The following is a 26,648-nucleotide window of genomic DNA, read 5'->3' on the forward strand; positions in this document are numbered from 1 at the left end:
GAGTTGATAACTGCTGCTACAACATTTTTGTAGTGTTTAAGTAGAGAATAGAAAATAAATAACTAGAAATGTAAAGTACTATCTATAACTAAATACATCTCTTATTTGCTGCAAGACATAAAAAAATATTCATGATAATGAGAAAATGACAGGAGCTGATGAATTGTGTCTACAGAATGCACTGCATGATGACAGTTTAACACACTGTGTAATATGATGAGTGATAATGACATTATAACTGCGCTAAAAATAAAATATAACAATGTTTAGCTTCTAAAATACACTGAAAAGACAAGATGAATGGCACTGATAACTTTAATTCATCGCTTCATTTATGTGAAGCTTCTTAGAGATTGGTTGCATCAAATAACATAAATGCGAAACACTGAATTAAAAGTGAAAATGCTCTGCAAACACAAACCCACCTTTGGTTATATAAAAGATTTTAAAAAATGTACTTACGCTATGTACTGCTCAGTTTTGTTATATTTCTTGGCAAGGTACTTGGCCGATGCTTTGCTGGGTATCTTGACAAAGGACAGCTCTTTACCATAACGTGTCAAGTTGCACGGCGTCTCACACACACAAAAGTCATTGTCTTTCTCGACAAGAAAGTCTGAAAAATGAAGTAGTCAGACAGAGCGAGAGAGAGAGAGAAGAAAGCCAGAGATAGAGATTTAAAGAGAGAAGACAAGGGGACAGACAGATTTATCGCCATCCCAGGATGACAAACAAAATATGAGTTGAATGAAAAGTGTCACAGGAATGTTGTGAAAAGATGCCGCGAGGAGCAACCCCACAGAAATACAAAAGATATAAGCCACATCAAGACAGAGTCAGAGAGACAGTAACAGCCAGAGGCCAACACGTGAGACACGAGAGATTGCAAGTCAGTAAGAAAACAAGCAACAGACATGAAAGGACTGAAAGGTATCAGTTGATGGAAAGACAGGGGAGTGTGAAAAGGAGAGCCTCAGTGGCAGGCTTGAGGTTTACTCTTTGAGAATGGCTACTATCAGGCTGAAGGAACACTATTATCTGTTATCACCTCGGATCAGGAGTTCTGAACAGTGGGACATGCACACTGAAAAGTGCACATGCACACATACACACACGTGCATACACATACACATCATGCAAGCAGCATGCTGGTTTATCTCCTTACCCAAGGCAGGATCTGCACACTCCTTGTACTGCTCCGGGGTGCAGTATGGGGCATTTCCTAAGGATAGGCAAAAGAACACAATGTTCACAGTCTGACCAAAAATAAGGGGCGAGCAAGGGAAAAGGGGGTTTCGAGGAAGCACAAAAGGCAACGAGTCCAAGACTTATAATTAATGTTGTCTCAGAATTACTGCTGCCCTTATCACACCTGGATTTTTGCCATAAATTTTCAGCTCATCTTGTAATTGATTTCATTAACTTTTGCTGACTCTCATCACCACTTTCGGTCACCCCTTTCCCCATCCTTCTCTTTTTGGCAGTTGATCCATCTTTGTCAGTTTGTCAGGACAACACAAGGTAAGAAATGTCATTGCTGTAGAGGACATTATTACCCTGCTACAATTATTCACTGCTTTTTGGTCCAGAGATCGGAAAGATGAATAGCTGAAGAAGATGGGGAGGTTCCCTCTAGACTTCCAGTAATCAACTGAACAATCACTATAAGATAGAGACTAATCCTGATTATCACACAGGCAGATTGGCAGGCTGTCTATATGCAAACACGGGTCTCTCGCTGATTGAAGAGAGGCATTAACAATAATTGGACAGGTAAGTGAGGGTTAACGGAGGCCAAAAGCAAACGTTTCCTCAGTGCCAAACTCCTTTTCAATTTGCCATCAGAGATGCCACACAGTGATTAAGTGTAGGAGGTAGACAGCAAATGCCAGCTGTAATCACTGTGCAAACAAAATGAAAACAGTTGAGTTTTCCGATCCACTGGAGTGTGAAAATATCTGATTTTCAGCGTTTGCTGGAAAAAGTGTTTTGCTCCTCAAAAATCATTTTTGTCACTGCAGCATCAAACGAAAGTGTTTCCTGTGAGATTAGAATAACAGACTCTCGAGCACTTCACATCTTTATAAGTAGATATAGATATATTGATATCCAACTCAATTCAATTCAGTTTTATTTATAAAGTGCCAAATCACAACAACAGTTGCCTCACGTCGCTTTATATTGTAAGGTAAAGACCCTACAATAATGCGAAAGCAGTAAGGTGCCCCCTCTGGTTCTTACCGGGCATATGAACCATCCTACAGTTACAGTTATCCACCAAGTATCGTGTTTCACAGTCGATCCTGCAGGCCGTGATGCTGTAACTGCTGAAAAAGTCAGAATCCATCGGTGTGGATTTGCAGTCGCCCCATGGTGGAGGCAGGTATGTCAGCTGAAAGAGAGGCACAAACACGTCACACATGGCGATTGCTATCTGCTGAACATCCCCAGAGACTTATCAATACCTTGACCATATTTGAAGTAAAAAAAATTCACAATGCGAATGTGACCTGTTTTTTATAAAAATAATAAAACTCACAGTTTATGTTCATGGAAGTGGCAACAGAGTAAAAAGTAAACAAAAAGAACAACTACGCAGTCATTTGCAATTTCATCATATGCACGTTATTGCACGCTTATCCTCAATGCAGTTTTTCATGCCATATTTTCTCTCAATATGCTAAACTTGTTACTCTGTCGATATGAAAGGTCTTTACACACTGCATTTGGAACAGAATGTGAATCTTGTTCTTACTCCAGATTCGTGGACATGTGAGTTGTGGTTATTGAGCGTAGGAGCATTAATCCTACGCTTCTCCTATTCCTAGTCTCCCTCTGTGTTTTCATTGTGCTGCCCACTCTTCATGCAGGAACTGAATAGTATCAGCTGTTTAGTAGAGCTGATATGTCGTAAGAGTTTCACTCTAAGCAGCGTTGCTGCAGAACCAAATACCATATGCCCAGTATTTGAATCCACAAATGTTAGCTATGTCGCCTCTCAGCAGTCTGTGCAGTAAAACATGCAATCCGGTGGATTCGTGCAGTGGAGGAACCCAAAGAGAGACGCTGTCACCAGACTTATTAGACTTTGCATTTCTTTGAACATCTGCACAGCAGTGCTGGATATGTAATTCTATAGTATTAGTATACAAGTATTTACATCTTTAAATAATTAAAAACTGCAGAAGCCACTCACAGATCATACTGTTATACAGTGAAGTGAATGTGGTGCATTCATAAACACATCTGTATTTGAAATACTTTTTTGCAGATATGCATATATTTTAATTAAATTTAATTTATGTGAGTAAACACAATAATCAAACTAAAGTAATTTTCTTGTATATAGGTTTTCAGAAAAAGTAAAAAAAAAAGAGCACATCAGAATTTTATTAAGTCCAATTTGGTGCATTAATATAGATGGATTTATGCAAATAACAGTCACAAACCCAGAGGTATTTAGTTTGCCATAAAATTAACAGTTAATACGGTTAATAAAAGTTGCTTATTAGTTTTTCAGTGCTTCAACCGAATCTTCCAAATACACCATAAACTAATTTCATGCCAGTTTGCATGCATCTGCCAGCTACAGGTCCTGTTGTCTTCTCTACAGGGGGGTTTAAAGTAGTTAAGTGCATACTTATCATGATGTACCAGGGCTTGGGGAACGAGCATGTCGAGGAAGTTGAAAATTTGTCTTTGGCAAAAATGGGCTGCCAGCACAACTACACAACAACATGAGAGCTTACTCATGAAATTGGACATAATTGGAATGGCTGACATCAAAGAGCAAGAGGAGGCAAGAGTAAACTTGAAGGAGAGATGAACTATGACACTCTCCTTATCCCAGTGAACAAAGGAACCACTGTGAGAAAAAGGAACCAAAGGCATATACAGACAGCACAATGATAAAATTTTGCAGATGCCTGCATGCACTGAACAAAAAAATATAAGATATCACCAAACCAAAACCAACCCATCCCCCAAATGTGGCTTTCTGGACAAAATTATGGAGACATGGGGTATTCATATTAATGGGCATCTAAACGCCAAAACTTTATTTGATTTAAATTTGGAAGATCTGTCTTCAAGATCATGTTCTTGTACACCTCTGTACCCATTGTACACATCTTCAGTGCTGAAAGAGTACAGCACAGACTTCACACTGTAGCAGTCCTATCATGTCCTGTAGTAGCTATGCTTCTGCACTGTGCACTTGATCTTCTGTGCACTTGATCTTCTCCAGTGTGTCAAAACAGAAATCCTTCAACTTGATTTTCATTGTCTGCAGGTGGATGAAGACAGAGCAAGGCAAATCTGGTAAACAGGGGCAGGGTAGGTGTTGAACAAAGATGTCGTTGCCGTGGCCACAAGACTCCTGTGTTTTCAGTATGCTCTGAGGTTGTTTCTCATGAATGTCATTCTTACATGCTTACTTCTGTACTTCTACTGTAAATTCTATACAGCAGAAGTAGCAGTATATTTTGACTATCTTACAGCTGGGCACAAATTTTCAGTAGATAATCACATGAATGTTGAAAAAATTCCTGTCACAATCCTTCACACAAACTTTGTCTCAGTTATAAACAGAAGTTGATATTTGCGCTTTTCTTTCATGGTGCAACTGCAGAGTTTATAGTATAAGCAGTTTGACTTTTTTTCCTCTTCTCAGTCCCCTCACCACTCAACCAGCTGCGATAGATAACTTGCTGATAGTTGCAGTTTTCTCTCTAATAATGTAGGGTGCTTGCCTTATGATATAAAGCGCCTTGAGGTGACTGCTCTGGTGAACTGGCGCTATATAAATAAAATGATCTATCTTCTAAAAATATGGGGAACGCATGCACAGACGCTTTAGTCAAAATTGGAGATTAGACAGCTGACTGGAAGTTGATAGATGTTGCCGCTGTCTGTTGCGGTTATGAAACAAACTCAAAAGCAGACTTTCATAAACAGCTGGGAGCAAAACACCAACTCAAGCCGCAGCTAACATTTCGTCAGAACTTACATTACATACATTATTGCCGAGTTTTATAAGCCTGACATATATCAGAGTCTATTTTTACTATGGTATGGGCTTTAACATAAAGTTAAATTTATAACTTTTATAACTATTTTTTTCTAACATTTTAATTTGTAACTGTGTAACTGATTTGTAAAAGTGGGGGAACTAACGACATTGGGACTGGGTCTTTTGCGCTTAGTTACTGTAGTGGCTATCTTTGTTTCTTCTTGGAGTTCTCTATTTCTCTTATATCTAAAATAAGAGTCTGGATGGACAAGAGGCTGTTTTACGCGTCGGTTTGTGCAACAACGACGGTAAAACCATCGTGTCGCTCCGCCATTCGCTTACTTTATTTCTCACAAACCTTTCACAACAAAAGCACCATATCCTTTTCAGGCTTTTCAAAATAAAACATGTAATAACTATAAATGGCGCTAACATTCCGGCCCCTAATTGTTACTGCTAAGGCATAACAATTACATATTAACACAATAAAGCGTCATTTAATATCAACACTCATAATCTAACTGGCTTAACCAAACATTATATGAAACATAAGTCATATGTGTTGAACATATATCTGTTACACATGAGGCTGATATTCAAACTGTTGCCTCCATTTCAAGCAACAAACATAACTTGTCGATAGGCCTCTCCAAAACGCTAGTTTTGGTTTTGACAAACACACGTCTGACAAGTCCATGTGAGTCTGGAACTGTTCTCTCAACCTTTCCCATTAACCAGGAACTTCTTGGTGCACTGTCATCAACTATGAGAACAACATCTCCTGGTCTCAGATTTCTCCTAGTCACTAACCACTTCTGTCTTTCTTGTAGAAGCGGCAAATACTCTTTAGTCCAACGCTTCCAAAAAATGTCTGACAGGTACTGCACCTGTCTCCACCTTTTTTTTGCATACAAGTCCTCTCTTTGAAACAATCCAGGTGGCAGTACTGGCTGCCCTTTAAGAAGAAGTAGATGATTAGGTGTAAGTGCGTCTAAATCATTGGGGTCATTAGACGCTCTTGTTATTGGCCTGCCGTTGACAATTGCTTCAACTTCACATAGCAATGTCCGCAAGCATTCATCATCCAGAGGTTGCTGCTTTAGGATCTGGTTAAGAATTCTTCTAACTGAGCGAATTTGTCTCTCCCAGATTCCTCCAAAATGTGACCCTGCTGGGGGGTTAAATATCCAGGTGATGCCCTTTTGCATGAGCATTTCTGAGATTTTTGAATGATTCCATCCCTTGATTGCTTCACGCATTTCCCTTTCTGCACCCACAAGGTTAGTGCCATTGTCTGATCTCATGACAGACACTTGACCTCGTCTTGCAATAAACCTCCTGAATGCATTTATGCAAGAATCAGTCTCAAGTGAGTGGGCAACTTCTATGTGTATTGCTCTAACAGCAAGACATGTAAACAATACACCATATCGCTTAACTCTGCTGCGCCCATGCTTGACCTCAAAAGGTCCAAAATAGTCTACGCCCACATTTGTGAATGGAGGTTTGTCAGGAATCAGGCGATCTTGTGGCAAGTTTGCCATTCTTTGTTCACCAGGTTTCGCAGATGTCCTTCTACATGTTACACACTTTGACAGGATCTTTCTTATTGCTGAATCTGCCTGTGGAATCCAGAATCTTTCTCTCAGCCTGGATAATATGTAATTCCTTCCTCCATGGCCTGTTTCTTGGTGAATGTGTCTCAGAATCAAAGTAGAAACATGATGACCTTTAGGGAGAATCACTTGATGCTTAACATCGGCTGGTAGTGCAGACTCATGCAACCTACCGCCAACCCTTAAAACTCCATCCTGGACAAAAGGATCCAGCTTCACAATGTGACTGCTCCTTTTAAGCTTGTCACCTTTTTGAAGACTTGCAATTTCTTCTGCGAAGCTTTGATTTTGACAAAACTTAACAATCTCAGTTTCTCCCTTTGCAACATCTGCAGTGGTAAGTGAAGATCCCTTAATACATGTTTTGAACTGCTGCATTTGACCTGCAACCTTTTCAAATTTCCTTTTAGTGCTGTCACAGCCACTTGCTTGTGACATGAGAAGCTTCCGATGCGCACTTAACCTGCCAAGCAGCTGCTTGAATGTAAGTATCCAGGAAACTGCCTTTTTTAGACGGTACCAGTCTGAATAGTGAGAGATCAGTTTGTTCACTGGATTTTCATGTAATTTTGTAACATCCACACTCATCACCTCTTTGACTTCGACATCATTTTTTGGTATTTCTTTAATGTCCGGTGGAATTGGCCAGTTTTTCTTATCTTTTGTCAAAAACTCTGGCCCAGCAATCCAGTTTGAACACTTCATGAATGTCTCTGTGTTCATTCCTCTTGAAGCGTGGTCAGCAGGGTTTAATTCAGAGTTTACATACATCCACTGACTTGGTTTTGTGTTGTCTCTAATAAGTGACACTCTATTTGCTACAAATGTCTTAAATCTGATGTTCTCGCTGGAAATGTACTTTAAAACAGTGCTACTGTCAGACCAAAACACAGATTCTTCTTGTGGCATTTGAAGCTCCTTTCTCATGAGCTTGTCCATTTTTACAGCAACTGCAGCTGCTGTCAACTCCAGACGTGGAATTGTTATCTGCTTCAGAGGAGACACTCTGGACTTGCCCATAATGAATGAGCAGTGAGTTTCTCTTTTCTGGTTTGTGATACGGAGGTAAGTAACGACTCCGTAACCTCTCTCACTGGCATCAGCGAAGTGGTGCAATTGTGTAGATATGACCACTCCAAATCCAGCAGGTTTCAAACACCTGTTGACGGTAAAGCCATGAAGTTTTGAAAGCTCTGAATGCCAAACTTGTGACCTTTGAGCCAGTTCAGCTGGGATTTCCTCATCCCATGAAATCTTCCTGCCACATAGCTCTCGCAGGATGATTTTTGCTGTCAGAATGACAGGAGACAAAAAACCCAATGGGTCATATATTGCACTTACAAATGAGAGGATGCCTCGCCTAGTCTTTGGCACAGGTTTTTCAGTTATCCTGATCTTGAATACATCTGTCTCTGTGCACCAGTTCACTCCTAGGACTCTTTCCTCTGGTAGTGCATCATGTCTCAAATCCAAATCTTTCATCTCTTTTGCTCTTTCCTTTTCAGGAATGGAAGCAAGGACAACTCTGCTGTTGCTCATCCACTTTGTTAAGTGAAATCCTCCACTCTCACACAATGCAGTCAGGTCCCTGACCATAGTACATGCCTCTGTTTCATCTGAAACTGACAGAAGACAATCATCTACATAAAAGTTGTTCAGAACAGCATTAACTGCTGCTAGTGGCATTTTTTCTTTAGCATCTTCTGCTGCCTTTTTTAGTGCATAGTTTGCACAGCTTGGGGAGGATGTTGCCCCAAACAAGTGCACCATCATTTTGTATTCTTGCAGAGGTTCATTCAAGTTCCCATTTGGCCACCAGAGAAAACGCAAAAGATCACTGTCCTCTGGAGGTACTCGCACCTGGTGATACATAGCTTCTATGTCTGACATCAAGGCAATGTGATCCCACCTAAACCTTGTTAGTACTCCAATCAGTGTGTTCGTTAGGTCTGGCCCTTGCAAGAGTTCTTCGTTCAGTGATTTCCCTTGAAAGGATGCTGCACAGTCAAAAACTACACGGAGTTTTCTTTTCTGAGGGTGGTACACCCCATGGTGTGGTATGTACCAAACTCTCTCATTTTCAGGGGTAGTCTTTGTGTTTGGTACCTGAACTGCGTAGCCTTTATTCAGCAAGTCAGACATGAAGCTCTGATACTCCTTGTGAAACTCTGTGTTTCTGATTAATTTTCTTTTCAGATTCTCTGCCCTCTGCATTACTGCACTGCGGTTGTTTGGCATTTTGACAGCTTTGTTTCTCAAAGGAAGACCTATGCTATAATGACCATTAATCCTTTCAGCTGTGCCATTGACAGAATCCATAAACATGATGTCTTCTCGTGACATTTCCTGTTTTTCCTCAGAAGCTTTCTCTGGAAAATCATAGTTGAGCTGTTGCATCAAAAGATTCTCAACATTAGTGACAGAGATGCGATTTACTGAAACACTCAGCTCTCTGTCAGAAGGAGTAGAGCAAGAATCTCTCTTGAGAGGGCCATTGATAACCCAACCCAGGACTGTTAGAACAGCATATGGACCGTTATCGTTACTATGAATAATCTCCCATGGTTCCATAGCCTTGTGCACATCACATCCTATCAAAAGTCCAATGTCTGCGTCTGAATGTGGGAACTTGATTTGCCGAAGATGTGGCGACCTTTTTAAATCATCCTGTGTAGGGATGTTCTCTCTAGACACTGGAATGTCTGCATGAGTGTAAATGTCAGGAAGATCTATATAGGTGTTCTCATTTAAACCACACACTTCTAATCCTGACAGGTGATAACTTGTCACCATCTTTTCTTGTCCCATTGTGCGAAGCATGAATTTTGTCTTCTTACCTTCTACACCCAGTTGTCTCATCAGTTTTTCTGAACAAAACGTGGCTTGGCTCCCATTGTCCATGAATGCATAAGTCTCAATCAACTTATTGCCTTTCTTCAACTTAACCCACACAGGAACGATCGATAACACATGAATGCCTTTTCCGGCCCCTGTGGCTCCACAAATTCTGCCTGAAGTGTGTGTTTCATCACTTGTTGTGGGAATGTCTGAGACATTTCTCTGGATGCAATCGTCTGCCTTACTGTCCTCCTCCTTTGTCCAATGAAGCATACTTGGATGTCTCTTAGAGCAGTACTCACACAATGATCTTTTCTTACAGTCCTTACTCAGATGACCTTGTGTCAGACATGCAAAGCACAGACCCTTTGCTTTAAGGAACTCTAGTCTTTCTTTGTAAGGCTGGTTTCTGACCCTTTGACATTCTGCCAGTGTATGGAGTTTTTCACAGTATATGCATGGTTTCTGGAAGGCATTGCTAGTGTGACAAGAAGCACTTTTATTAATTTCAGGTGACCTTTCATTTGCAGCTTGTGTTACACTTGTAGCAAATGTGCTTCCCCTTTGCCTGGATGATCTAGTCATTCTCACATTTGCAGATGACTTTGCTTTGTCTTCAGCATCCTTAATGTCACCATACAAAGGATCTGCAGCTATTTTTGCTTGTCTGTTTATGAATCTAACCAGATCTGAGAACTTTGCTCTCCTTCCACTTGTTTCTTGAATGTCAAAAGCAGAGACTCCCCACATTTCTCTCATTTTGTATGGCAGTTTAGAGACAATAACTCTGAGGTTCGTGGGGATCTCCATCTCTTGCAGTTGACTGATGTCTTGCATTGCATTGTTACAACCAGTGAGAAACAGTGAATAGCTATGAAGAGCCTTTGCATCATCTGTTTTGATTTGTGGCCAATTGAATGCTCTGTTCATGTAGGCAGTTGCAATTTTCAGTTCATTACCATAATGACAAAACAGCAACTTCCTTGCCTCACTGTAGCCTTGTTGAGGATTCATGTGCTGACAACTTCTTACCAAATCTCTGGGCTCACCTCTGGTGAACTGTTCAAGGTAATATAACCTGTCACTGTCACTGTCAGTTTTGTCATGAATTGTATGGTCAAAGGCTCTTGTAAATGGTATGAACTCAAGTGGATCACCACTAAAGATGGGAATGTCTCTTTGAGGCAAATGTGACAGTCTATGTTGTTTGACTAACATCTCAGTGATATCATTTTGTTTCAACATGACTTCACATAGATTCATTGGAATAACACTGGCATCAGTTTGGTGCAAGTCATCTTCTTGTTTTACACTGTGACTGTTTACCTTTGAATGCCCATCATGTTCACCTTGTACCTTTGGCTCTTGGAAGCTAAAGTGCTTAACAGCTGATTCACACTGTTCCACATCATTTTTACAGCTGTCATATTCACAGTCCTCTAACACTTTTATTTTGGCTGTAGAAGCAGCAATAGCTGTCTCGATCTCAAGCTGTTCTCTTCTTGCTTTTAACTTACATTCTTCAATGTCCAAGGCTTGTCTCTGTTTCAAGGATGCGGCTCGTGCGAGCAGAGCAGCGCGCTCTGCTTCTTCTTTCTGCCGTACAGATGATACCGAAGAAGCTCTGGACGATCTTGATGAGCGGCTACTGACTGAGCTTCTTCCAATGCTGGTACCTGATTTCTTTGCAGTTAGTCTAGCAGTCACTGACACGCTGTCATCTGGGCTCACGTCGTCGTGATGCTGATGTCTTGTTACGATGATCCATTTCTCAACTTCAGTCATAAACGCACTGAACTGCTCCTTTTTTGGGTTGAACCAGAGCATCTGGTCCACATTCCTTTCATCTTCTGGCAACAGCGACAGTACATCATCATTTGCCCGTAAGAATTCTTCATGCAGCTTTGAAAAGTTACTTAAATGTTCATCAACAATGTCAAGGCTTTCATTCTCTTTCATCAGTCCGCTAATTTTATTCATTTTTGAAGTTAATTGTGACAGCTTGGACCTTCTTGCGTTTATGTGCCTGCCGAGCTGTTCTTCCAAACCTCTTTCGGTGTACCTTTGCGCCCTCTTATGGCCGGTCCCGCTACTGCAGCTCTGTGCCCTAGGCCTGCAACCTTGCGGGTCTTTATCTGCCATCTCTGCTCCTTTTACACAACTTCTTATTCAACAAGTGTTCATGAAACAAAATGGTCTATGACACAAAGCTGAGGCTTTCGTAGTTAGTGTCATCTTCTTAAGACCAAAAACACTGTCACTGACTTATTTGTAAGAAGTTGTGAATCGCAATTGTTCAGTTTTGACACGACTTGTAGCTTAGCAGCATATCATAGTCCAAAACTTTATCCATGAAAGCTTATTTCTTCTTTTCTTAGATTCTTCATGCATACAGCTCTGTGCACTTAACTGACTTGCTGTATCAAACTTTGCACGATCTCATAGCGATGCAGTCGTCTTGCTCGGGAGCATGATGGTTTTACTTAATGTAGTGGCTATCTTTGTTTCTTCTTGGAGTTCTCTATTTCTCTTATATCTAAAATAAGAGTCTGGATGGACAAGAGGCTGTTTTACGCGTCGGTTTGTGCAACAACGACGGTAAAACCATCGTGTCGCTCCGCCATTCGCTTACTTTATTTCTCACAAACCTTTCACAACAAAAGCACCATATCCTTTTCAGGCTTTTCAAAATAAAACATGTAATAACTATAAATGGCGCTAACAGTTACGTTTACGGACCTTTTGTTTGTTTTCACTATCCACTTCGCTCAATTTCTTATGTTCTTAAATGAACCGTGTAATTAAGGAGACTGGTGATGAAATGTTGAAAACGCCTGATGCTGAGCTGCTGCCTTATTTGCAGAGACAGCCTATATGTTTGTATGCAAGGTGGTAGGCAAGAGAGACAGAGACTGAAAGCAGGTGTCTCATACAAAAACCTTCATCTTTCTATGACACTAAAGTTTCAGGCATTCTTCAAAAAAAAGAAAACAATCATACCTTGTAGTGAGTTGAGCGACTCATAGAGATAAAGGGAAGAGGTGGATAGTGAAAGTCTTATGTGTGCCTATATCAGAAGAGCACGCATTCAGGCTTGTGCTGAATTGATACGCCAATCTTGTTGGACTTAGAAAGAGCTTTGCCACGGCTTATGTGGGAAAGTGACCAAGGTGTGCATTCTAAAATGAAGCTGACAATTTCAGATGTCTTCAGATTGCTGAAAAGGAGTGAATGTCTGAAAGGGCTATAGAAAGTAGAAGACAACTGAAAAATGATCAGCAGAGCGTGTCGGTCAACATATTCAGGAGACTAATAAATAGACTAAAAAAGATCTAATCATGGTCTCTGCTCCCCAGGAGTAACGGAAATAATTCAGTTACAAAAAATAACTGAGATAATAATTGAAATGTTAAATGAAAAATTACTTAAAACCAAGCATAAATGAATCCTGTGCACATTTGAGTTAGCTTTAGACTACTGTTTATGTAGACAAAATAAACTAAATTCCCTCCGGAGGAATGCATTTTGTAATTTGCATGTTATATCACAACATTTGCCGTACTCATTTACATTTCATCTGCCTTAACTAACAGAAGAGAAAAATGTGATGCGTTAAATGAGGTAGGAAACTAGGAAAAAGAAGGCAGTATGTGTTTCTGTCTCATCAGTTCAATCAGTGCATCACTGAGTGCTCACATGGCAATAAATTAAAGGCCACTGTTGTGATTTAGGGACCAGCAGCTAACAATCTGTAGTGGGGGGGGCACGAGGCAGCCACGGGTATCACAAACTGGAGTTGGTTACTAATAACACCAGGAGATGTTCAGCATGCACATACAATAGTCATAAGTAGTCACATACAGTGCAGTGCACTCAAGTAAAATAGACAGCGCGAACAAAAACCTAACCTAATCAGGAGAATATAATCATTCTTCTGATTATTTTAACATCAAGGGTACTTCGCAAAGTCAAGCTAAACTTAAAAACCATCAGAGCATAATAAAATGTGATAATCGATAATGGGCGTATCTGCATTTATTCACAGTCACGTGGATTACATCCCTTAAAGGAGTTCTTTAACTTGAAAATGGGTCTTTTATGTACATTGGTCTGCTATTTTGATTTCCCTGCATTTTCAAAAGCTCTTTTCAGACTTCTCAAACCACTCTGTGGCAACATTATTTCCCTTTGGTTAAACTCAGCAAAAGCTGCTGTAAGTGTGGACAAAAGTAAATCTGGCGTAAAAGATTTCAGGATATTTTCGTGTGCTGAGCAAACCTCGAAGTGGAAAACAAATCACGAGAGAAAGAGGTACAAAGCAGGGGTGACTGTGGACAGAAAAGGAGGCGCATGGAGAAATGCTGGGAGAATTATTTTGTATTTTTTTTTACTTTGCATGTAAAGTAGAAGGATATTGCAGATTATTCTGTTGCCAGATCACGGTGAGTGACAGCTTGGCTGGCTGAAAAGTCCCCAACAGCTTTACACTACAGGACTGCTGAAACAGGAAGATGAATGAATGGGAGCAAACTGCATTAGATTAATGAAGACTGAGCCTGCCAGACAATGGGATGAATAAATAGAGACTGAAAGAGGGGAGAAAGGGGGAATGGAGAGATTGTAGAATCATATTAAAGAGAGGAGAATTGTATTAAAGGAATTGTAATGACTGTTGGCGAGGAAAAAAGTAATGGAGCTAGTGGGGAAATAGAGAAAAACAAAGAAGGACACTCTCCTGCAGACGCGACGTTCACAGCATGCAAAATCCTGCTGCAGCCTGCCGACACTGGGACGCACTTAGTAGTAGTGTGGATGTGGAAGGACCGAGATCAAATCTTCTTTCTCTCTCCATTTATTTTGCATGGTTCTGAACCATATTAGGGCCCAGACTATGTGATTTGTCTGACTGCATGCTTGCCATTGCACCCACAGAATTATTCACAGTTCAGAGGAATAACCTACTTACACTTCATTTCACTCAACAAAACCGACTTCGACAAGCTGGGGGAAGTTTGTGTTCCTTAATATGTGTTAAGGCCCCGTGTGGGTAACTATTAGGACTGCGTGGAAAATCCAAGCCTTCCAAGAAGTGCACAGACTTGAACAGCCTGCTCAGGGCAGATCTTTCTGGCTAACAAATCAGCATTTCAAACTCCACCATATTAATGATGGAAAAATAAAAAGTAAGCATTCTTTGCTGATGAGTTTGTGGGAAACTTTGATCTGAAACATTCCCAGAAATGTTTTTTAATGTTCTTAAAAAACATTTAAAAAAGAGAATAGCAGTTTTCCTCCAGCACAGCATAGTGCTGACAGTGCATTGCTTACCTTGTGGGTCTTGTCATTTCAAATCCCTGTGGTCTGACAAAAACCTTGAGCAATACCAGAGCCATTTCCACTTCCCTGGATGCCTCAGTCACTGAGCCATGTGTGCAGTCTAACTTGGTGTCTGTTTTAATTTCTGTTCTTCCCAACAATCTAAATACTAGCAAGTTTTCAGTTCACAGAGTCTGAAATTCATTCATTTTAACCTCCCTCATTTGAAATTTAAGGTGTGAGTACAAGTTATTCAGTTCGTACTCACACCTTAAATTTCAAATGACTGACTGTCAGCAGGAAGTTCAGCAAAGCTATCAGTCTCACGAGTGACGAGGCAGACAAGGGCAGAGCCATCAGCAGTGCCTGAGAAGCTGCTGAAAGATCCTCCTGATGGTTTTGAATCAAAGAGAGTGAGCAGTAAAGTGCGAGTGCTACTGGGATGTGGGCCAGGGCTTGATCAACCCTAAAGGAGTAACCAGGGCAATGCAGGGATGTCTGATGTGGAAAGACATTAAACATCTTCAGTGACTAAAGACACAGTACTGATGATGTGGGCCAGCATGCAAAATCCCATTACACTAGATAAGTTGATTTCATGCTGACTAAGACACTTACACCACCTCCTCTTTGGAGGCACCATAAGCCCAAGCAATTGTATAAATACTGATTACCCCAATTTTACACATCTAAAGCCCTTTTTTCAGTGATATGCAAGACTTGCAGCTCCCATCAGTCTGCTGAAGTGACATGGGTTAGTTTTAATGTTGGTGCTCTAATAGCTGCATTTGCAGAAACCCAAGCCAGTGACGAGAGAGTCACACATTACGAGTGTGGTATTTTTGATAACTGCAAAAGATTTCTTGCACCTGTGTCAGTGAGCATTGACTCTAGTGATGAGTAACTACACTTTGGAACATTTACTTCCCTCTTCCACTGCCACTAGGAGCAGGGTCTCTCTCCCTGTCACACTCTGTGTCTGTATGTTTGTGCCGCTGAGACAGCATCTCTTGCTTAAAGGCTGCAAGAGAGATCTGTCATCTGATGTAGAACTACTGAAGACACATTAAAAAGATTGTAAAAATATTGTAAAGCTTATTAGAAAGCTAAAATGCAGAAAGAGTCATTAAGATAAATTATTATTACGCACATGCTATTTCTATTTAGGGCATTTGTCAGTGAGCAGAGCAACTCAAGAAGACACTGGAAAGACCTATGCAGACATAATATACTACTGTAATTTTATGCAGTTGAAATATAAGCCATGCTGAAAATGATATGAAAATGTCACAAAGTCCTAATAATAAGGGCACAGCAACCTTTATTGAATTGAAATTTTATTTTCGTTTTAACTTAGTCATAAAAGCTCAAAAGTCAAGATCCTGTCAGATGAATGGAACGGAGTGTATGTGTGAAAGGGCATTGTTTTCTGGAAAACGTGTGAAAACATAAATTTGCTTACGTTATGTCAGGACTGAAAAGTGAAGTTTGACAATAAAATATGTCTGAGGCTGTTAGAAATAGGTGACCTCAGTCCTCTGCTACTCATTTCTGCCTCAAGGCCACATTCTGGTAGAATGAATCTCATCATGAGAGCTTCAAGCTGCATTGTGGGTAATAAAGGCACCATGTTTCATGCTATATGAAAGAAGTTCTAAATCATAGAAGTACTCTTTGCAGGGAGACTAGCAGCCTTTCCTGTAGGAGTAATTACTACTCTAAATTATTCAGGGATTTGAAAAGCAGAGTAATGTTTTCATCATTTTGAAAGTGCAACAGATTATTTTTCGCAGATAATGCCTCTTTATAACTGCAACAAATTATCCTCCAACATCTTGTTGACAAAACACGCTGCGATACAGTGTGTTATTGTAGTTTCAGCGTTCCACTTGTGCCATCTTTCCAAGGACGTACCCGTTGTTCCTGACAGGAGACAAACGTCTGAAACCCCGGCGCCACTCCGAAGCCCAGCTGGTCTATGAACGGCGGCTCATCTTGGGTGTGGATCTGAACTTTGATCCCTGCTTCAAACGATGTCTCATCTGTTGATAACAGAGATTACGACATTTACAATGAGGATGATGATTTGTATGCACAGACTGGCCTGCATGATCAAACCAGCAGCAATTGTTACTAATCAGATGGAGACAAAGCTCAGCTAACGAGTAAAAAAAAAAAGATGCTGAAAGTTAAAACAAAATGAGAAACGTAAAATTGTAGTCTCAGCTGAGCAGGAAAGAACTATCCCAGTGGAGTTATTAATTCGTAATTGCCATGATTTTCCATGGATGACAAATGCATTGTGGACTTTTAGGAGTTAATAATTGGAATGAGAAGTGACAGGATAAAGAAGGTGGACTTCCCAAATAGACCAGCTGATAACAATACACGCCCCGCAGGAGTCTTATGCACTACAAGGGCATACGAGAGTGAATGCATAAAATTAATAAATAATTGATGATGAGGATAAAACGAAAATCAATATAGCTGACAGCTTGTCTTGCTATAGCACTCTGCTGTATAGATTTTAAATGAACCAGATGGGCCTCTTTGATACTGAGATCAGGGAAACCTCACAGCGAGGTGGTGATTCAAACCTATACTTGTGCAAACATACTTTTGCAGAACCCTGGACCTGCTTATCGTGGCGATGGCAGGTTGGATTCAAGAGGTTTAGCTTCTTTGAGCGCCGGCTTGGGGATAAAGTAGGATGTCTGTTTCCTGCCGCCTTTTCTTTCCAGTTGTCACTTGCTATAATCGTCTAAGTGCTAGGCTTTCTCACTATTTTCAATTAAAGTGCTCTGAAATGTGGCTTGAATTGGCAAGAGAGCTTCGAAAAAGAGACACAGACTTTAACGGTTACACATTTCTTTTCTGATACACAAAGCCATTTTCTGCTGCTGCTGCAGCCTAGACGAATGCTTGAGGCTTAAAGCAGCATATATGTATATGTCATACCCAAGCTCCTGTTTGCATGAGTGCAAACAGGAGGACTTTAAGTAGTGGACATCTGTCTTCAGTACACAACTGAAGTAATAACAATTGGGTGAAAGTATGGAACAAAATGCGAGTATTATACGTTGCTTCATTATTGTTTCACTGCCTGTGCTTTCTTCTGAAATAATGCCAGGTATGTGATAATATGTCTCAGCACAGAAATCAATAACCAGGAGAGGCTCACAATAACCTTGTCAGTTTTTAGTATAAAAAATATATGTGTGTTTTCACAGCTGCCACCAGACACATTTTCAAATTACTTCAATTTATTTAACTTTTTCCTTATTAAAGCATATTGTTGCTCCCATTTCCTCCCACAGTCTGAAGATATGCAGATATAGTGAAGGTTAAGCTCCTAATTACCTCCATCAAAGATTTGTTTGACTGCTTCTTTATTTTTCTGTTTTTTAGTAGAATTACTTGAAAAATTATGGATGGACGTGCATGATGGATTTACTAGAAGTGGGACTTGGCCCAACTTAGGCGTGATCAACTTTAAGGGCTGATATTAATCCAGTTCTTGGTTAAATTATTTTTTTTTAGAAGGATTCTTTACCATTGCCAAATCTGATATTCTGCATCATATCTTCACAATTACATATCAAATTTCAATGGATCTGGGTCCAGAAATTTAATTTATGTATAACGTAGAGGCAATTTCAGCCCTGTTTGAGCTTTGCAGTCTGACTGCTCTTGTTTACCTAGAGGTGTTAATATGAGTGTTCATATAAATTATACAGACACGTTCATACACGTATATTATCTGTAGATTGATATTGTATCCTGGGAGTAACCTTTCTCTAATTTATGAATTCTAGCATATGCTTCACCCCCTGACACCCTGAAAATGACAACTAAAGCGGTCCACAAAAACTGCTGGACACTTAAAAATATCACAATTTCACTGCAACAATAATTTTTAAATGTCAGTGGAAACTGTGTTTTCTATTCCCATTTCTCAAGCAAATTAAAATCAAGAGAAAAGAGAATTGCTTTGCTAAGATTTCAGTTTCAGTGGTTTTGTATTTAGTTTGTCACCCTTGTCTGGACATAAATGCTAGTCACCAATTAACTGTAGTAACAAAATTCTCTCCATTTTTCAGCCAGAAAAGCTTTCAAGGCTGACATTTTTCTCCATGACATCCCATAGGTGCTCTATGGGATTTAGGTCAGAGCTCTGGAGGGCTTTTCTCCTCTGATTTTCCCCTAGGTAAAATTATTCCATTGGGTAGTTGGTCATGCTGAAAGATCCACTCCAGTCCTTTTTTAACAAAGAAAAAAAGAAGAAAAAAGTCAAAACAAACAAAAAAGAAAAAACAAAATGATTTTTAAGAAGGTTTCTTACGTTTGCATCCGTGTTCCCCTGTACGCCTGATACACCCTGATTTTATCAAAGCAAGTTCAACTACACCTGTAAAATAATACACTTACATCCACTTTATCTTTTGCGCATTTTCTTAAACTAGTTTAATCCTACCTGTCTTATTGTTCAGTCACTCGCCCGCTTTACTTTTACTCACTAATCCTACGGCCTGTGAACTCAGGTGTATCTGATGATTCTTTTTGATCTCTAAAGCTGCTGTTTCTTTGTTACATGGTTCGATCAGCTGCTACACATTCTCTCCTTCTGGTACATTCCCTTTTTGACAATATACCAACTGTGAAGATTGAGTTTGTGCTGCTCTGCTGGCGTTCTTTGTGCAGACGACACTTGACCCCTCCCGTTTCTCTCTCGTCTTTGCAGTGGACATGGGCCGCTAAGTTCAATAAATCAGAATTAGCTATTTCCACATTACTTAGGAGGCATGCTCATGGATTCGGATCTGATTTATTTATTTTAGTAAAGAACACTGGCTTTAAAGTTGTGGTAAACTGTTTGGTTCAAACACCAGTGTGTCTAACATTTTATGGAATAATCATATGAAAGACATGGAGGGTGTTGTAGCTTTAATATCCATAAACCTTTTGATGCCACTCCACACATAAATGACTGTTATCCATAATTCCCATGATTCTGGGAGGTTTTTCACTGGTAGTTAGACACTAGCTTTTGTTCAACTTATATTTATATATTTTTTATACAGTTTGCTCCATAATGTGTGGGACAAACATGGTTTTGCTTCTCACCACCGCAATAGATTGTAAATCAAACAATCAATATGTGATCGAAGTGCAGACTTTCAGGTTTTTTCAGGTGATTTTACAAAATATTTGGCTACAAATATATAGTAATTACAACCATTTCTATACACAGGTCCCCATTTTCAGAGGTTCAAATTTAATTGGCCAATTGACAAGGGAGCATCCAGGTGACGCCTTCTCCCATGCTATTATATGACAAATAAAGCAGACATAATATTTGACATTCATTTAAAAGTGTTTAATTGTATGTTATAGCTTTTCACTGTAATTTTACTGTGATTTTAAAATATGAGGCCCAAAGAGGACATCATTAGACCAAAAAATGCAAATAAACCTAACAGTGAGAGACAACAAAAACTTTAACAGTGGCCAAATCCACAATCTGGTGCACTGTTAAATAGAATAAATTCTCTGACCAGCTCAACACCAAAAGGCCCGAAAGACCACAGAAGACAGCTAAAGTGCACAAATTATTTCCACTTTTAAGAAAAACAACTTCACGACATCTAATCAAGTCAAGAACACTTTTGCGTCAGCAGGTGTATCACTTCATGACGCCTTCATGAATAGAAATACAATATAAAAATGTGCAAACCACTGATTACACTCAAGATCAAGATTAGACTGCCAAAAAAAAGACATAAAGGAGCTTCGACAGCTCTGTAGAAGTGATGTCGAAGCTTCTACAGAAACTGTAGAAACTACAGTTAACTTGTACCAGAACCAGAAACAACTCATGATCCAAAGCATACCGCATCATCTGTCTAACGTGTTGGTATAACTTCCAGTGGAACCAGGCCACAAGTGTTTATTGACAATGTGACTTTTGATTGTAATAGCAGCACGAATTCTAAAGTGTACAGGGCTATACTTTCTGTTGAGGTTCAGCCAAATGCTGCAAAACTGATCAGACGGTGGTTCATGGTGCAAATGGATGACCCCAAGCAACCCAAGAGTTTCTTATAGTAAAGAAATGAGATACTGTTCAACGGTAAAGTCAGCCACCTGATCTCAACACAACAGAGCGTGCTTTTCCATTATTAAATACAAAACTGAATGAAGAAACAACAAGCACAAACAAGCAGCAACTGAATGTTATTTGCAGCAAAGGTCTGGTGGAGCAACTCAAGGGAGGAAACACAACATTTGGAGATGTCCATGAGTTCTACACTTCAGGCTGCAAACTTTCATCCAAATATTAACAAAGACTCTTTATATTTAAAATTGTAATGCGCTAATTTTGAACTGCTGAAGTATTAACATTAGGCATTGTGTATAAAAATCATTCTTGAACGGTTCATGCAAAATTTCTTTTCTCAAATAAAAGCATATAAAGTCAGCTGTGACGTTGTAACAAGGCAAAACCAGATACATTTCTTTGTCCCAAAAATTAACATCTTGATGTATTTGTTAATATTCATAATTTAGCTGTGTGAAAAAATCATGTGAATACTAATCATTATGCACAAACCCTTTGTTCATTCCATTGGTATAAAGTTGTAATTGTGAATAATCACCCATGCATTTCTCACAATAAATGTAATAGAGCTGTTGGTTCAATCTCTCATTCTTTTGTTTTAAGAAGTCTTGGGAAAGTTAATCCCACAGATCTTTCTTGCAGCAGAGAGCTCGACCTGTAGAAAACGCACAGTGGTATTATTGTTGACTGTATTCCACTTGGTTAGGGCCTGCTTTTGTGCATGCTGGGTTACTATTCAGTGCTTACTGGAGCACTTAATGGAATTGAGCCATCATATTTATGTTTCCTGTACTCTCCCTAGTCAAAATATCTGCCAAGATCTACTGGGCAGACCAGCACCTGGATTTTCCTCCACTGATGAATGTGTGTCTGAAATGAGAAGCCAAAATTGTAAAGCATTTTATTCGCTAAGGTAGAAAATCACTATGTACGTGAAGACGTTTTAGAGGTAAATTCTGCCTGTAATGCAGCTGTTCTGTCTTTTTCCTTCCGGTCCTGCATTGCTGAACACCTGAGAGGTGTATTTCTATTATGTAGAAACGCTCAAACACCCAGCAAATATGAAGTGAATAAAGAGCATATTTTAAACTATCAGCTGCACCTACTTATTATAATACCTATTTTGCCAAGCTTAAATCTTTTTTTGTTTATCAAGTAGAATGAAAGTATTGTTAGTGACCTATCTCACCTTATTATCTTCATTTAGTGGTTTGCAAGAGTGTCAAAAAAATCTTAGCTTAACATTTTTATTTACAGCTGCGAGGTATTTCCCTGCAAAAGAAAAACTTTCTCTATAGTAAAGTCTGCAAGGTAACTACAGATGACTTTTTTTCAACCCCCAAATCTGCATTACAGGATGCACATCATATCACTCATCTTTACTTGTGTCTGTAAGTGTGAAATAGTAGATTTTAAGGAACATAAATCCTTTGCCCCGGTGTGTGTTGGGAAGCTTTCCCAAACACCTGCTCCTGTTACTTCATTGCCCAGGGCATTTTTTGCCTGCCTTGTTTGCTGTTTTTGTCAACAACAGTTAGCATAAAGGTCCCTCGGTCTTCCACAGCATTTGTTGACTATATTTCCCAACCAATATATTTAACTCTTAAAAAAACAAGCAAGCAGACAGCGTTAGATTCCTCACTGATTATTGATTTTGCCTACAACAAATTTTTGACCTCATTCTACATCTAACAAATGGGTATAACTCAATCAACTGCCAATTCATATCATTTGGAAATTAAGTTGAATTAAATTAAAAAATTAAATAATTACAAAAACAAAGAATTTGGATTACCAGCTAAACACTATGTTAAAAATAATGAAAGACTAACAGAATATTCCAAAGAATTAAAAGCATGTAGAGTGTATAATATTAAAGTGCATAATTATTACATCCTTTGATTTTCAGCACGCCTCTCGGAAAAGTCTTCAATTATTCAATAATCTTACATGAAAAGCATTTAATATTAATACAATTAAATCAGGACAGATCATGGCGTACTGCTCTAAGTTTCATGTTTAATAATGATCATGAGTATTGTGTTTCTGTGACCGCACTGGACTGTTCCTTTACGGTCGTTTCCCAGTGCCTATAAGATAATGATGCAAACACACAGCAGACTATGCTGGTGAATTAAAATCAGTTTTGCTTCACCTGAAGCAGCACTGAGGAGACGCAACTCTTCTGATGACGGCTCGACCCCGAATGGGAGAGCCCTCAGCCTTAATCGGTTATGTATAAGTCAAGTGCTTGTCTGATTCATGTGGGCTGACTATATGACTATTCATTCGGTTATATCACAATAAAACTTCCTGATCAGTATTCATCTGTCCTTATTCTGTATCTGGGAAACAGTGCGTCAATGCATTGCAGGTTCATCACTCATTATTAATCAAGATGTGTAAAACATTTCTAAAAGCGAATCAGAGGTTTTTGTTGTATGGATTTCTTAGATACACACCTGGATAAAATCCCTTTGCTAAATGTATTTTATTTGTCACAGTTACATATAGAAGACTTAGAGGGAATGCAATACAGCCTAGTCAAATCTTTACCTTAGAGGTTGGAAGAGAATCTCTGTGATAGTTATTTCCCCCCCTCTGGTGTTTCTCAGAGCACCGGCATTGAAAATAACTTTCTGTTTTCAGGTGATTCTGATGAATCTGTCTTTTTTAAATTAAAGTTCCCCTAACAGTGGTACAAGGTGAGAGCTTCAAAACTGGGGATAAAATGTCCTCAAGGTGAGCTTACCAGTCTCTCCCCAGACAGGCAAGTATTCATCCTGCTGGATATCCAACATCAGCTCCAGGCCATTGCCCATCCCACCCTTCGTCGTCACCTGCAGCGGTTTTCCATCTTTGCCTGAATTAAATGTGTAGCATTTCCCATAGCGCGTGAATATCTGAAATACACAGAGAAACAGAGTTTAGTTTTTATTATAAATAGCCACAAACCTTCAACCTTACACTCATTTCTGACCATGAAATAAAATCAGATTTTTCAGCTGCATGAATTTATTCTCGAGAAGTTGAAGCAAAGGTAACAGCACACGGGATTGTTTCAAAAGCAGCTGAAATGCACCTACTGCAGCCTGTTTTTGTTAGGCTGTCAGCTGGAGACCTCAGAGGTCTAAGTGCTGAGATGCTGTTGACAAAATGAGCCCTCGTCGCTCTCAGTACTGCATGATACAGTGTGTGCTCAAGTAAATATGACATGACTTATTTCAGAATGGGATAGTGTTGGCCTGAAAAGTCTCTCAGGCCAATGTACCAAAGTAAATCTTGCAAAAGGAAATAAAGATATTTTATATGTTGTTTTAGATAAAACAACAATTTCTTAGTGATGTGTGATACCACTGATTTCCTTTCCGATTCGATACCAAGTAAAATTCTGGGTGGTATCGACAATACTGATCCAATACCGATACTTTGTACAAAAAACTTATTTTATTTATTGTATCTTTTATTGTACTTCAAATTATAGCATCATAATGATTACTATGTTGTTATCACTTAATAATGCAGAATTCATCATATAGAAATATATTTGAACACCTTGCCTGCCTGCAGCACTAAAGGACTCTGTGAGAGACGTCTGTCTCGCCCTAGCAGCACCTATCCCTGTCCCTCTTCAGTTTGCCTTCAAAGGCGGAAGAGGAAGTAGTTCCTTCCAATGTAGACAATCCGAATGATATAGTTTCTTTCCACTGTGTTCCTGTTAATGATAAACTTCAAATTCACCCTAAATTACTAAAATATCGATATTTTAATGTGAGAATCGATTCTAGAGCATAAATGACTGGTATCGGAGGAATCGATATTTCAGTATCGATCCGCACATCACTACAATTTCTGTTATTTTAAAATTTAGAACAGTTTTATTATTCTGTTGGTTTTAACGAATTGAAAAGGTTAGTTGACTCAAATTTTCTGGTTAATGGAAAATTAAACATTTACAGCCAGCCAGTCAAAAAAGATGGATATAGTAAATGGTAAATGGCCTGTATTTATATAGCGCTTTACTAGTCCCCATGGACCCCAAAGCGCTTTACACAACCAGTCATCCACCCATTCACACACTGGTGACGGCAAGCTACATTGTAGCCACAGCCACCCTGGGGTGCACTGACAGAGGCGAGGCTGCCGGACACTGGCGCCACCGGGCCCTCTGACCACCACCAGTAGGCAACGGGTGAAGTGTCTCGCCCAAGGACACAACGACCGAGACTGTCCGAGCTGGGGCTCGAACCAGCAACCAGCAACCTTCCGATTACAAGGCGAACTCCCAACTCTTGAGCCACGATCACCCCACGATCATAGTCTCTAAGTGTGTGCTTTAAACTTTTTTTTACTAATAGGCAGCAAGAGGTTTGCCAAAAAGTCCCATAAGGACGGTTAGGAAGGTAGACTTTATGTTGTGTTTCACCTGAAGCAAGTTGGAGTTTTCAATTGGAATGCCCCTTCAAGATGGATTTCCTACTAGGAAAGTCAGAGAAGCCCCACCAACTACAACTTTTCTATCCAAGATGGCAGCAGTGAATGTAAACAGTAGCAAAACTGTAACACTTTTCTTCTGTACTGCCAGTGTTCTGTATTTGTGACTGAAATAAGCCATACACAGAGCACTGACTGCACTCTATCTGTTGTGGCCATTTTTGTTGAATGTTTATAAAATGCAATTTGTATTCATTTTTGTTTTTTCTTTAAAGGTGTAAGAATATACTGACCTAGTTTTGTTATGTAAATTTGTAATTAATTTTATTGGAGAAGCTTTTGGAAAGTGATTGGTTTATTAGCTTATGGACCCTCCCATTAATCAAGAGATTAAGAGCACCCTGGATGGGTGTGGTAGAGAGGTTTTTGTTTTTTGTTTGCCAAATGTCAGATGGGAAGACGGGAGGGTTAGAAAATGATTTTTTGACCACTTCTGAAGTTGTTAAAGCAAATTAAGTTAACTTTCGTTTAATTTTAAGTTTTAAGAAGTTAGTTGGCTGATTTCTGTTTATAATTTTCCACGAAATAAATGGCATATGATTTTTAAACAATGGAGTCAGAAGTGCGTTCTAAAACAAACCTCCCGTTGCCACCCACGGCCTTTTCTTGGACTTTTTTGGTGTTTGGAACGTAAAAGGCCGCGACACTATCAGTGAATGTGCTGCAGCAGTGTTTTTGACTGCAAGCAAAACAAAAAAAACAGGCGATCTGCTGCATTGCTAGGAATAGATGAATAGATCTACTATCTTAGGGAGCAAAGCAATTTTTTTCCCTTGCTTTTCTGACCACTTTGACTGGAATGCATTCAACCTGGGAGTCGTGCCACCCTCCAAATCACAGATCCCTTGGTTAAAGGAACACTGGGTTAGGATCATTGTGACTGACAAGTCTTTAACATTGTTCCTCAGATTCTCAGTCAAGACCACCACTCACTTGTCACCTGAAGATGGTGATGGCTGACGTGCTCAGCACAAGGCTTGAAGTAATATGTATAAAATATATACATATAGCAGAGTTATTTGTCATAGTCCAAAATGTAAATATATTCATTTGACAAAGAGTTTTTGAAAAGCTAGATTCAGAATATATATGTTTTTGTTTGCAATTGAATGAAAAATACAGTCTTTTTCCCCCTGAATGGATTAAAAGCATCTAAAAAAAAAAAAGACATCTAGCAAACTCTTCTCTGCCACACAAAGAGATACAACACAGAGTTCAATGAACATGATGCAGTCAAAACAAACTACTTGCCCTC

General features: G+C 39.5%; 1 protein-coding gene across 3 annotated transcripts in view; it reads right to left on the reverse strand.

Annotated features, from left to right (window-relative positions):
* The window catches only part of asic1b (acid-sensing (proton-gated) ion channel 1b), a 215,800-nt gene that overhangs the window by 8,503 nt on the left and 180,649 nt on the right, over window positions 1–26,648 (reverse strand). For all 3 annotated transcript variants that reach the window (XM_085407442.1, XM_085407440.1, XM_085407441.1), the window contains 5 exons: window positions 23,652–23,802; window positions 16,696–16,823; window positions 2,242–2,392; window positions 1,166–1,222; window positions 463–616 (listed from right to left, as the gene is read on the reverse strand). In XM_085407442.1, coding sequence (XP_085263568.1) covers window positions 463–616; window positions 1,166–1,222; window positions 2,242–2,392; window positions 16,696–16,823; window positions 23,652–23,802 — 641 coding nt within the window. The remainder of the gene's footprint in view (window positions 1–462; window positions 617–1,165; window positions 1,223–2,241; window positions 2,393–16,695; window positions 16,824–23,651; window positions 23,803–26,648) is intronic.

Source organism: Rhamphochromis longiceps, linkage group LG5 (assembly GCF_057381845.1).
Source record: "Rhamphochromis longiceps isolate RC_006_pf linkage group LG5, R_longiceps_female_GT1.1, whole genome shotgun sequence".
Lineage (NCBI taxonomy): Eukaryota > Metazoa > Chordata > Actinopteri > Cichliformes > Cichlidae > Rhamphochromis > Rhamphochromis longiceps.